We start from the raw sequence: 14,437 nt of genomic DNA on the forward strand, positions 1-14,437 counted from the left end.
ATATTTAATTGTAAACAAAAAATTAAACACACCGCTTTTGCCATTTAGTTGTCTGAAAAGTCAGGCTACTAATTTTTTTTTTTTTTAAGAGATACAAAGTTAAACACTGATTTTTTTTTCAGGCGCAAGTGACACCAATATACACTTACCAAAAATACTGCTATAGATATTCCGATTATAAATCCTGCTATTACATCTGACCAGTGATTTCGATACTCTGCTACTCTGTTGATTCCAGTAAGGAAAGCCAAGCACATTAAGCCCAAACACAGAACAGGTTTTGCAAGCCTTGTTCCTCTGGCTTTTACTGTGTTGGTGATATACATCTGAAAATCAGAAAGGAAGAAAGTATAAGACTGATATCTCCCACTAATTGGTGAATAAACCCTCTACATTTTGTTTGAATAGACTGTTTATTTGGCACTTCCCCTCCCCTCCCTCCCGGGATACAGAAAAGGAATTAGACGATACAGCAAAATTACATTTTATGTGAACCTGAAAAGCCCCCATAATAACAGGCAAATTACACAATCCCATTCTATTACTCCAAATCTATGTATTTATCTATAAGAGAGGTAAGCAGACTGATTTTTCACTGTACAGCATTGACAATAGAAAAAGATCTTTACCCTAAAAGGGGCTACCTCAAGGTCTTGTTTTTATCACCAAATGCCTTTCTTCATCATATACAACTTCTCCATGTGATTAACTAGAGATTTGTCAAAAAGCAGTGAAATTTGAACTAAATGCCAGCATATTTTTTATAAATCTATTGTATAAATAACGTGGAATAGTTTCAACCAGTGCTGAACCAATACAACTCTGTTCTTCACAGATGGTGACCGAGGATGTTTAGTACCAATCCCTCCCAGCACACAAACCAATCTAAATGCAGAAACTTTGATTTCTCAGTTTGATGCATAAATCTGCTCTGCTTGCAGTCTAACTCTCCCTGAGCAATACTGCTGAATTAAAAACATTGCCTCATGACAGAGCAGCTCTTCTTCCCTAAGGGTGCATTAGGGACTATTAGGTTTAAGCCAGCACTTTCCAAGCTCTGATGGGCCAGTGGTAGAAATGAATACCAAATCTTTGAATTTTCTTTCTCTTGAATCTTGACATAGAGCTGCTTGGAAGTTCCCCCCCTGAAAAACTAACAAGATTTTTGAGGGGGAAAAAAAATATTTACTTTCTGCAGATGTTTCTGCAATAAACCACTGAAATCCCTAAAAACTTCACACTTAGATAGACTTGAAGTTTTTAGATTGAAGAATGTAAATATTTTCTGTGGAGTTTCACTACAGACTCCGTTGCCATCACTTAGAACTGCAAAGGGAAACAGATGAATCTGCATTGAAGAACCAGTTCATTTTTGGCTAAGGAATGGGCAGACCTCTTTTTCTGTATGTGTACTCTCTGAAATTTCTGTTGAATTTACTGGGTAATCAGTTACAAAGTGCTGCAATAATCTAGCCAAGAAGTCAAAAAAGCATGGTTACATTTACAATAAATCAAGTGTAGGAAGTAGTGGCCAGAGCTTACCTGAAAAAAACAACATCTGACAGTAATTTTATTTAAAACACTAGAGAAAGATCCATTAGAGGATGAATCAAAGCTTAAGCTTAAAATCACAGCAGAGTACTGCAACACATACATCTTCAGTGTACCTTATGTGATAAACAGCAAACTAGTAGCAAGTTTTCAACTAACACAGAGTAAAAGGTTTGAAAGAGTTTTATTGTGTATCTCCAACTCACCTTTCTCCTCTCTTCTTCCTAGACCATTTCAGAAATGGTTTCTCCCTTTGCTGACTATACTTTTACCTTAGCTCCTTATATTTTTGCAGGTTCTCTTCAGAAAGTTACTCTAACCATGTGGAATGCTGATATGACAACCCCAACTTTGATTTCCAGCTTTTTAGCCCCACTCGTTTTCTTCAAGCTACAGACAGAGCAGTACTACTCAGCAACACTATTTTAGTGGGTCTCTGTACTCCTGGATACTACTACCAATACCCACATTCACACTACCTGCTAGAACATCTGGTGCTAGGGAAAACATTCCAATCTTTGGAATATGCTGGAAGATCACCAAATTTCAAATGCAGCTTGGGTGAAGTTAACACAGGGAAGTTGACAGGAAGCTATCCTCCATTTAATACTGTATTGTGGCATACTAAATCAAAATTATACTGAGAAGAAAAAATCAACTCAAAAAAGAGTGTACCTTGTTTAAGGCAGGCTTCAGTGGCAGATTTCAGTTATCTATAACACCTGGTCATTGCCCATGAAGATGATCTCAGTTTTTATGAAGTCAAAATATATTGTAATACTTGATTCTGCAGTACTTCAGTCAAACTTCAACATTTTAATTACAAAGCTAAACTGAAAAGTGCTCTGCAGAAAATTCTCAGAATCTTCTTACAATTAAGCATGTCCTTCATATCCCTACTCACACAAAGCACTGAGTGAGCAGAAACAACTGCAGACTCGTGCTGTGCCTCACATGAGTAATAAACACCTCCATTTGCTGAATCTCTTCCTGTACGTGCAGTCAAGATTGTCATGCCCAGTCCACTAATCAAAATAACCTGAGGGTTCTGCGAGCATAGGTACCATTTCTATCTTTTCTTTAAAGAACAGATACCACTGATGTTAATAGGATTATATAAAAATGTTAAAGAATCAATAGAAACAGGGTCATTTTTTTCTGAAAGAGTGCAGCAAAAAGCCTGTATATTTGCAAAACTCGACATAGCAAATGTAGGCTTTTTCAAGGCAGGAAGGATGCCCATTTTTAAACTTGGCCTCTTGCAGCTCTAGTACAATATATTAACACAGTCAACTCAGTCAAAGATCTGATTTCCACTAAGAATAAGATATAATTAAGCAGTTGTTTTCTTCTTGATTCTGGAAGGAAAGCTATAAACCCTCGCAGTCAGTAATTGACAAAGAATAAATTTCTTGAAAAGATGACAAGATTTTTCTTCTCTTACTTTTCATAAATATTAAATGCAGTATCAACAAAGGAGAATGGCTCAGTCATTTAAAACATTAGTGGGAATGAATGACAAGGTAAGTCTTTACATGGCTGAAGATGTTTACTGAACAAGTCCATCTCAGTTCCTTTTAGGAACTGAAATTGGGAGAGGAGGAATCTAATTAAAGAAATATTTAAAATTAGTCAACAGCAAGACCAACAGCAGAGATTTTGTATGTAAGGTCAGGGACTGATACAGTAGTTAGAATTAATTTTGCTGGCTGCACATTCTCCTGTGACACCAGATCAGCAGTACATCTCCTCTTGAAGAATATCTGCTATTGCTGTTCCTTTTTCCTTGAAATAAGATTTTAGTATGAAAAGATATGAACGTGATACCAGCAAGCAGACACTGGCAGAGCATCATATAAGGAGGTGGATGTTATCTGATAATTCTATATACCAATATTTACTAGATTTTCAGGAAAACACACACATTTAACCTTCAGTCTTCAAGATGCTGGAAGTGATGTCTTCAGAGAACCTCATAAATCGAAAGAAAAAATTTAATTGAAGTTGTTTTGAAAATAAGTATTTGAAAGAGTCAGAAGCATCACGATCACCAAAGACAAAGCTACCTGTGAGGCTTCTGACATGGCTGTCTCATGTCATAATGTAAGGAATAATCAGCGTTGTCACTTAGCTTGTACTGGGAAAGCTTTCAAAAGTATCATGTTGCAAGTCTGACTCATGTGAAGTATGTCCTAAATCCAGCGCAAACAAAATCATTCCAAAATACCAACTGAAGAATAGAAATTGTATGCCAAGTGATGGACAAAGTGGCCTGGCCTCCTGGGCTATGCTGCAAGCTCTTCCTAGCTGTCTTCTTTAAGCCATCTTCAGGCTCACCCACACAAACATCTACGCTCACAAAACACACACCTAAGAGGTCCCAGAGTCCCCTTTTAGTTACAGTGGAGCTACTCATCAGGCTGGGTGCATCAGCCAGGAACAAGGTTTATTTTCCTAGCTGATTTCCCAGCCTAAGGCCCAGGGATGTGGGTAGGAAGATCCTCTCTCTGCTTGCTGTTTTGGTCCTCCCTGAAGCAGATGGTCTGGGGGACTGACAAAGAGACAGACCAGTCCATTAGTGGGCAGAGAATAATGACTCATGAAATGACAAGCAGAAAGAGAAAGGAATCACTCTACAGGCACCTATCCCAGGCAGTGCTCCAAATATAAATTATCTCATGTTTTGTTTTGCTTTTATACTGTGTTGTTTTTAAAGAAAAAAAATCTTGAACTATTAATGTAATATAAGTAGCGTTATAGATATTCCACCTGATGAACACACAACTTTCAATAGTCATTATCCCTACAAGAAAAGACATACTTCGAGATGAAAAAGCTGAGAAAGCAGTGGCCTACAGTGGATGGAACTCTATAACCAGGTTCAATGTTTAGTTAGAATCCTGTTTGATATTCTAAAAGCTCTTCAGTTACCTCGATTAATAATTGTTGGGTCAGGTTATTTCTAGAGCAAATCACAGTCATATTCTCAAATCATCTGGGCCTTTCTGCAACTGCCCACTGAAGATATTTTTTTTTTAGTGCTTTTGAAGCCTCCTCCAGTTTTCCTCATAAGTTTTGCAGTAATTATTGATGACCCTAGACAAAAACTGGCTTTCAAAGTCAGGGGTCTGGATTGGCAAAAGGACGAGAAATCTCCAGAAATGCTGGACCTTACTATTAAGTTTCCCACCGTGAGCTCCCCACAGTTGTAACTAAACAACTAGAGAAGAGAAGAGGTATCCTTCAATCTACCAGGATTGTAAGATATACCCAAATATTAATTAAAGCTGATTCAATCTACAGAGGTCATTATCTTGAGCAATTGAACTGTAATGAAGAACTGACTGACAAGAAATACCTAGAGGTCTTTAGATAAAAACCTGAATCAAATTGAAATGTTATTTTGCTATCCATCCCGAAAGTAACGCAGTCAATGTATGAAGCCTGTGATATATGTTATACAATCAGTATTGAGGGACTTTTACTTGCTGCACTAGATGCTGAAAAATAAATTCCAATTTCCTACCACTGCCCCTGAAAAGCAGCAAAAAAAATCGTTTAATTCTTCAAGTTCCTAACAAAAAATGGACAAAGCAGACTCAATAAGGTGGTGCTGCTACTCCTTTTCCTCCTGAACACTCCCCTGCACAAGCCTATCAAAGACAGGCCTGTCACACCTCTGCCAGTTGCCCATTGAGCAGAAACCAGACAGTCACTTCAAGACAAAGGAAAGGTGAGACACCACCTACACTTATAGACTGGAGTGACATGGAGCAGAACGTCACCATGTTGCCACCACTGTGACCCAGACTGCCTTGCTGTCTTTTCACAGTGACTTATAAACACAGTGAACAGGAAAAATTATACGGCAGAATGCCAGGAGCAAGAACCTTGCAAAAAAGATGATCACTGGCCCAACAAAAGCTCTACAGAGGAAAAAATTGTCAGCTTTGCCTGCTAGCTCTGCCTGAGGCAGTAGTTGAGGCCAAAGTTTCACAGTACAAAGCAACAAAAGCAGCCTACAGACTTCAGGGCTATGTCAATTGCCAAGACATTAAACCTGCTCCTCTATCATTACACATCCAAAGCAAGTCTGAAATGTATGCAGTAACACCAAGTTCAAACACTACCCTATGGACAGGTTGGTTGCCAGCTGCGCTTGTCCAATGCAATAAGAAGGAAACAATGAAAAAGCAAAGTTTTATATAATGAATTAAAGTTTGTCTTGAACTACAACCAGCAATGACCAATCCCCTAGGTGCTGCAGCACCAAAGGTGATTAACAGTTGTCAAGTCTCACATTTATATCCATGGGAATAAATTGACTAAATCTTTATACATAACTTTGAAACACTACCCACCCCCTGGAAAAAAAAAAAAAAAGAAAGAAAGAAAAAAAAAAAGACTCATGACTTCTCATTTCTGTGCCTCAGTTGTGGAAAAAAAACACAAGTATGTGCATACTTGGCTGCTTCAAAATATGCCTCTAATTGTCCAGGCTGTGTCAGCTTACACGTATTAAAATGTGGCTTATACAATTATATTCTATTTAATAAACCTTCAGTGTTTGCCTTAACACCCATGGTATCAGATGCTGTTCCAGCTGAGAAAGGGTAAATTGCAATGTTGGGTAAGAACTGAAAACAGATGCAGTGAATTTACTAACTCAACTCAAGCAAAAACAAACAAAAGATCTGAGTTGAGCAGACACCTAAGGATAAATCTAGGTAGCAGCCAACATGGTTAAAGATTTTGGAATAGATTTATAGTAGTTCATTTTGAAGACTCTGGTACACTGGAAAAAAGAAAATTAAAAGTCTGAAGGTGAATGCATCCTTGAAAGTGTCTGTGTTTGGAGTAGGGTAGAGAAAGCGCCATAGTGCTGTGCTGCCATGCAACATTTCCACTGCTAAGTCTTTCTTGATAGGTACTCAGAGAAAGTAATGGAGGCAAACACTACAGAGAGGTCTAAATATTAGCAATACAATTGTTTGAAAAAGACTGTACTTTCAGCAGGAGGGGAATTCAGAGTTACCATAGCAGCCACCCACTCTCAAAAGAGGGGAGGGGGGAAAGAGGAAGACTCAAGAACTTAGATGAAAAAAGAAGCTATTGTTAACAAGACAATATGCACAGATGCTAGGTGAAAAAGATGTGGCTGCACTTAAATGGAATGAGATAGGGGAATTGTTAAATAAAGCATACACTTTGTTTTTAAATGGGTTGATCGGTGAAATCACACAAGTCTGTTGCTTAATTCGCCCCCTCAGAGACCAAGGACTCTGGATCAGCTTGTTGCCTGCTTATGTCTTTAAGCTGGTTTTGGTTTGTGCACAGCTGGCTCAAATATCCAGGGAGGATTCTGTAACGATCCTTCCCTTTCTCCCAAACATTTCAGTTAACTAAAAAAAAAGCATATTTTGTATCAGAGATTATATGCTCATGAAATACTAGCTGAGTAATATATGGACATCTTTATGTCCATGCTCTCCATAACAGTTGTACCACAGCCCATACAAAGACTAGGCTACTGTTTAAATTTTCTACTCCAGTGAATAGTGATGAGAAAGTTATTATTCAGGGCCAGCTATCCTGATAAACATCATGACAGTGTAAGGACATGACCCCAAATATTGGAACACTGCACTTCTTTCTCTGGTGTGTAATAAACAGTACTTTTAGCTGCAACCATGCAACAGGATGAAAAAAAAAAAAAAGAAAAAAAAAAGAAACCAAACCTGCCAACATTGCATCAAGGACCTAAATTGCAGTCTACAACTTAGTGGATACATCATAGCAATTCACTTTATTAGGCAGCCTATAAGAATTCAGAAATCCTGAGAGCAGTTTATAGTGCTTTAGTTAAATGATGACAGTGTCATGCATCATGCAGCAATACAGTAATGACATAGGATATATTAATTTCTGTGGTTACTGAAAGATTATAAAGTCATGAAACAGATCACAGCAGTTTTAGTTTTTAGTGTTGCTAACTGTATATTGATCACAGACACCATAAGGTTTGCATTAAGTATCTGTGCTCATGTCAAAAGCCATTGATGGTAGGTATTAGACCTTACTAATATCTACTTTTTTTGGTTTTAAAATGTATTAACACTATTTTCTTCCTGCTTTGCAGTAGCTGAACAGTTGGTTTCCTTTAGTTACTGTGACTCATGGCAACAGTGGAAATCCAACTTTACAGATGGATGAGAAAAATAGGAGCAATTAAAATGAAGAATGCTGAATATTTTCTAAAATAGCTTGTGCCAAATTTAGAGGTTTCAGTGAAGCAAAGCCTTAGCTATCTCCCCAAATAAAGGCAATACTATTAAGAGTCTTACACTTGCCTGAAGTTAGAATAGAACTTTATTGCTCATCTCCTATTTGCAGATACACTTGCCATACTAAACAATGATCCACACCTCTTAGATATTGCTCACAAGGAACTTTTAGTAAATGCTGTTGTCAGTGCTGCAGATTTTAAGCAACTGGTTCTAAATCCATATTCAGAAGCATGGAGTTGACACACTGTCTGTGGATGGGATTGGGATATTTGCCATGTTGGCAAGTATCAGTTTCCAGATCAATCAGGAGTCAAAAGTGAGCTCATTAAATGTATGCTCAAAAGCAATACACACTCACACACACATATATATACATGTGCATATCTGCACACATACATACACACATACACATATAGGCAGGCCACTGTTCAAATACTGAGGGAATTTAAAGGATGACTCCTGAAATGACCACAAGGGTACACACACGCACACTTGCCTAGTTTCCCACTGACACTGCAAAGGCAGCCCTGAGCCCATCCAAAGGGCTACAAAGGACTGTGATTACCAGCGCGGGTCGGACTACAACAATGTGCACTCCAAACTAAGCCAAGGGGTAGTGCACAGAGTTACTTGAGATTCGTTAGCCGCTCTGCCGCTCATCTGCCCCACCACATTTCTCAACAGCCTCCAGAACAGCTCTGATGCTGGACAGTAAACACCAGTTTTTATCCCAGGCCTGTTCATTGCTCCCGGTATCAGAGAGGAGAGAGGGAGGAAGGGCTGGATTGTCTTGTAGCCCACTTCATTACAGAGTAAGAGCCAAACAGACTTTGCATGTGCACTGAGGTACCTACAAATACCAATTCTGATACCTAAAGACATGCACAGATCTCCAGCAGAGATCATTTACATATGCCCACTCTTCTGCTTCACCCCACCAAAGAATATGGCTGTGTGCAATTCTACTAATCCGTACTGCGTTAAAATATGAAAGGAACCCACTACCAGTCACAGGCAATCACTACCCTTATTCTTTATCACCCAACAAAGCCTCCTCCCACATTCTCTGGAAATTGGGAAGAAGTAAAACAAAAATCTGGTTATCCCAAAACTATAACCCTTTTTGGACAACGTGCCCTCTGTCAGCATTGCCTGAGCTTTCAAGGCTCAGAGAACCACTACATGTGTAATTGTCAAAATTAAGTCCAATGAATCAAATTCTCAAAGGCCTCACAGTAACTCATAGAAGGTTTACATATATAAAAATCAGCCAATAGTTGTCTTATCTCCCCATTCCTCCCTCCTCCGCTCACAGTGTGAGCCATTTGCTCTCAAAAATACAGTGACATTAAATAGTACAATATACTTACAGCCAGATACATAGCTGCATATATGCTTAGTGCTGCTTCTTTGGATGGAAATGTCTTTCTGGCTTTCATGATAAGGTCTGGATTTCCAGTACAGGCATGTACGCTACTGATGAACTGTGTATATTGTTTACATCCAAGTGCTGTATAGTTGGGTTTACAAAGTGCAAGAAAATGTGGTGCAAGATTCCCTGTTACTACTTGTCCAGCATTTACAAAGATGTCCGTAGCAAACAGTCCAAATGCGTAAATTCCTAAAGAGGGAAACAAAGAGTTAAATTTCCTGACAATTTCACTCCAGGGCAACATACTATAGTATTTATCAAAGTAATATACCAGCTCTTTGCATTTAAGGACATGAAAAACCTTCACATGTATTATACCCTAAAGACCGTGACTCACGTTGCAGATGGTACTTCCCTATACATCTGCAGCAGGAAGACTGCAACGTACCTGCACACCTGATCTCTCTCCATCCTTCAGAGGAACACACTCATCTCTTATACAAATAGCCCAATTTCCTAGACCTCATAGCCGTGAATCTCCACTGTTCAGGGTGGACAGCTATACTGGTACCTGACTTTTGCCCAGAAAAAGTCAAACAGAAGTGACAGAGGCAACTTCTTCACCCTATAAATCTGTCTGAGAATGAAGGAAGTTTGGCTCTGATGGAGAAGTAACTTGAAAAGTCATTAACACATACTGGACAAACATTTTCTTTCCCTTTGCAGCTGTAAAGAAGCTGAAGTACTGAATAATTCAATATTGCCATGCACGAGTTGTCTTCATCTGCCTGCTACTGGGTACATCTCTAAGCATGGTGTATTAGTCATAATATCAACACAGTAAGCTAAAGATCTATATGTTTGAGGAGCTACTTATGCTAAAGACCTTTAATCAGACATATCAGCAAAGCATTAAGCACATGTACTTGTTCATCAGAATGGAAATGCATGTATTTGATTACTTAAAAGAAAACAGATTTCTGCTATTCTGAGGTCCCTTTCTATACTTTTGGAAGCAGGAAATGAGCTCTGGGAGGAAATGCAGACACAGCACCATGACTGGGAGGCACAGCTAGCAGGTATGTGTTCAAATTCTACCTGAGCTACAGATTTCCTCCTGTATTTCCATGGGCAAGTCACCTTACCTTCCTCATACTTCAACTCACTGTGAATATAGCATGAGTTCTGGCAGTTCCCAACTTCATGGGGCACCCCAAGGACTTTAATGGATATACATCACAGCAGACATGATCCCACAGAAACATGTGCATTTCTGAAGGTCAGGTTTATTCCTCAAAGCTAGAGGACCGAGGATGATTTCTGGGATGATTCCTGGCTGGTCAGCAATGTCACACTGATGTTAATCCACCCTGAGCTGCTAGACACTGGGAACAGTGGATTGTGCCTAGCTGGGTGGCTGCACAGAAGGGCCCTTTCAGCAAGCCCCGCGGGTGTGCACTGCCCCAACACAGGTGGCCACATCACTTTGCATGAATGTAATGGGTAGTGATGCCTCATCTGGTAGAACAGTGCAGAGGCCTCTGTTCATCCCTTCCTTCCCAATTCCTTTTTGCTTCTCTGAGCAAGGAGGGCCCACCAAGTGGTAGGGAAATGTGGGCACTGATTACACACAGAGCAACTGGAGCAGGAGGAGCTCCTCATCATCACTCTCCACCTCCTCTGGAACTATGCAAGACAGTCTTGTTCTTAATGACTTCTAGCACTCCTGTGACAGCAAGCAATTATGCTCTTAGAAGGCTGGCACGGCTGTTAAAACAAACACTGCAAATACAGACACAGCTGCACATGCCCTCCCTCCCCCTGCCACTGGGGCACACAGGAGGATTAGCTGCCCCAAGGCTTCGTTGCTCCAGCTGTTTCTCTTGGATACAACCATGAGTGAGAAGCAAACAACAGAACTAAGCCCTGCTGTAGCATCCCTGCACATATTAAAAAGCAGCACCTGGGAATATCCAATAGACATTTTGCATGGTGGTACTTCTCCTTCCAAACACATTTACAATGAACTAAGCAGAAAGGATGACATCTCATATCTACTGAAGTCAATGGGGGAGTTACAGCTGACTTCAGTGGAGCATGGATTTTGTATAGTTTTCTACTAAAGACTATAATACAGTCTCCAGGCTAAGAAAGTCCCTAAAAAGGGCTTGGCTTCAAATACAAATTTGTGTCCTAGTGCCTTGAACTTTGGCTGCTATGTGTGTGCATAACCAAAAGAAAAATATCAACTATAGTTATAGCACAAGGATACCTCCTTCCTCCACTGGACCCTGTGCCCGGCCTGCTGGTTGTTTACCCCCTTGTGGTCTCAATTTTTTGTATTTTTACTGCTGTTTCTGCAACTGGGGGTTTTTTTAATCCTAAATTCCAAGAAGCTTCATTTGCTACCCAAAAGGAGAGAACTCACTGCACCTGAGTTAAAACTACACATGAAATGTTGTACGGCTATCTGGATATTTTCCTCAGGTAAAAATTAAGACATAACTGATCACTCTCATCATTCAGAAAATGAAAGCAATAATTTTGCTCATACCAAGGAATCTGATGGTCCTGCGCACCAGTGGATTTATATAACAACAGTCTCCAGTTAATATTGTTTTTTCTTGGTTTTCAAAATCCTTTGTAGCTAACTGTAGACAAAACACTGCAGTTTCTCCAACGATAATCTTAGGGAAGGAGAAAAAAAGGGGAGAGAAATGGCACATCAGATTATAGCAAGTAAAATATATTAATATTACAGAGACAGCTATCTCATCTTAAGGAAACAAGACCACATTATTGAACCAAGTTCTGTATGTTAATCTTCTTATAAGGGAAATATTCTCTTTTAATGCAAATGAAGTAAAGCAAGCCTTTAAGTTATAAATTTCTATAACCAGGACTTGGAATTGACATAACATAACCTAGTTTTCAGGATGAGGGGAAAGAAATCTATTAGTTCAAAAACAACAGATCGCATAATGCACAAAACATGGACCAAATTAATGGCCTAATCCTGGAAGATTATGTTGAACATTTCAGTTCCCACACGGCTTTCACGGACACTCAGCACTTCACAGGGTTGAGCTCTAAATTCTGGACCATGGGGAGGGGGGAAAAATCACAACAGAGCTCCTGTTCACATCAGGGGATTGGTTCGCCAGGAGGTACTTAACAAGGTTTGATTCATATTTTGCCAGCTAAGTTTATCAAGTCTGGCTTTAGCTTTGTTCCTCATGCTTGAGCAAAGTGTCACTACTGATATTTTAACATCAAGCATGGCCTGTTTCACATTCATTACACCAAAATGAATGAAGTTCTAATGTCCACAGATTATTCACGTTGCGGATGGTGAAAAAGAAAGAAGAAAATCACAAGGTAAGAAAAATATAGGTTTTGAATGTAAAATATCCCCTTTAAGATTTGTATTTACCTGTACAGCAAAACATGATCTTTAATTCACTCACAACAATTATGGTTTAATAGCCAAAGCCAAGCCTTAAGCGTGTATCTATCTAAACCTACGATACTGAAGTTTTATGACAGGTAGCACAAGTATAATCAAAAAGAGTAGATCAGAAGGGTCAAATACTGACCACTATATTCCAGCTTTGATTCACTGTGGGACTTAAAGGCAAGGCTCTTCCACCCCTTCTATATGAAAAGCAGTAAAGCTTATTGATAGGTACATCACACTTTGATGAACAGGAATGCAGACCACCAAAATTAACAGTCTTAACACTACACAAATACAAGAAATAATGCCATCAAATCTGATGCAGTGCCTAGATTTTTCAAAACCTTTGACCTAACAGGAAATCATAAAACTTTTCATATATCACAATAGCTCTGAACAGTTCCGCACACAGCACTGGTTACAAACCAGCAAAAAAAGCCAAACAACCAAAAAAACCCCACTATGGGTGATAGCCAATAAGCACAGTTTGTTGTCAACAGGAAGAATGCCATTAATTACCTTAGTTATTTGTAGATCGACAGAGTTGACTTTGGGCTAAATTGTGACACACAGAAAGGGAAAGTACTTCTTATAAATAATGTGGCACAAATAACAAAAATAACTGTGGCAGCAAGCGTGTAAAAAGCAAAATTCAGTTTGTCACAGAAACAGTCATCATCTATTACTTTAGACTGGCTTCAGATCCTAGTGGAATTTTTAGATGAAACAGAAATCTCAATATCTGAGCTAACGAATATTATCTCTCTACTTTGATGCAAGAAAATTTTCAGCATAATGAAGTACAATTCCTTCATCTATAATTAACAAATGATTGGTACGTATATGAAACCTAACTCAACCTTGAATTCAAGGTAATAAAAATTATAACAATGGTAAGGAGAATTCAGCTCAGTGACCCCTACAGCTCTCATGAAAAAAACCCAAAAAGAACTGTTTTCGTATGATTCATAAAGGTGAGAACTGAAACACTAAGATTTTTACTGTGAGTCACAGTAACTCCCTTCTTTCCTCTGGCATAATGAAACATCAAGGACATCATGAACACAGTCAGATTCTGCATTTTAACTGTTGGGTGGTGTTTTTTTTCCAAACTCAATATGTTTCAGCAAAATTATTGCAGATTTCCAAACTCCAGAAAAAAGCAGAATCCAGCACAAAGGAAACATCTGTGATATACAGTGCTCAACCTTTTGCAAGAACACCAAGAGAAAGCGTGCCAGCAAGCTGAACTCCCCAACTCTGAGCAGCCTCTGAATCTGCTGATCTAGGAATACAGGCTCTTCTTTTTGGTTGGTAGGGAAGCTGGGGTTAGCAAATGGGTGCTCATTCAGTTACAGGAAAGGAGATCCTCACTTCCAGCAGCCTGTCTTCAACAGCTGCATCTAGGTTCTTGCTGCTGGCAACAATTTTTCCTTGCTACAGCTTCTGTCTTTGATGGCAACGTGGATGAAGAAAATCCTCTACTCCAAGAATAGCAAGGAGCGGTGTTCCAAGTTCTTAGCTGAACAAAAATACTCTTAGAGCGAGTACATAGGTGCAAGGGTCATAACAATGCAGAACTCAGCTAAAGACAAAACTTTTTCTATAGTAGGCTTAGTGCTTTGCTCTCAGAAGTAGTCAGAGTGGGATAATGCCATTGAGCACAACAGGCATTCATCTCTGTGCTTCTGTGACTTTACTTTGATGGAATCCTTCTGGAATTTGGCAATAAGTATACGTTCTGCATTTTTCTGTACTGGCAACTCAGCT

General features: G+C 39.2%; 1 protein-coding gene across 4 annotated transcripts in view; it reads right to left on the minus strand.

The window, feature by feature from the left end:
* Positions 1 to 14,437, minus strand: part of PLPPR5 (phospholipid phosphatase related 5) — a 262,285-nt gene that overhangs the window by 14,333 nt on the left and 233,515 nt on the right. For all 4 annotated transcript variants that reach the window (XM_080407158.1, XM_080407161.1, XM_080407160.1 and 1 more), the window contains 3 exons: positions 11,765 to 11,897; positions 9,209 to 9,459; positions 150 to 326 (listed from right to left, as the gene is read on the minus strand). In XM_080407158.1, the coding sequence (XP_080263284.1) occupies positions 150 to 326; positions 9,209 to 9,459; positions 11,765 to 11,897 (561 nt within the window). The remainder of the gene's footprint in view (positions 1 to 149; positions 327 to 9,208; positions 9,460 to 11,764; positions 11,898 to 14,437) is intronic.

The sequence above is a fragment of the Falco punctatus genome (genome assembly GCF_963210335.1).
Source record: "Falco punctatus genome assembly, chromosome: 11".
Lineage (NCBI taxonomy): Eukaryota > Metazoa > Chordata > Aves > Falconiformes > Falconidae > Falco > Falco punctatus.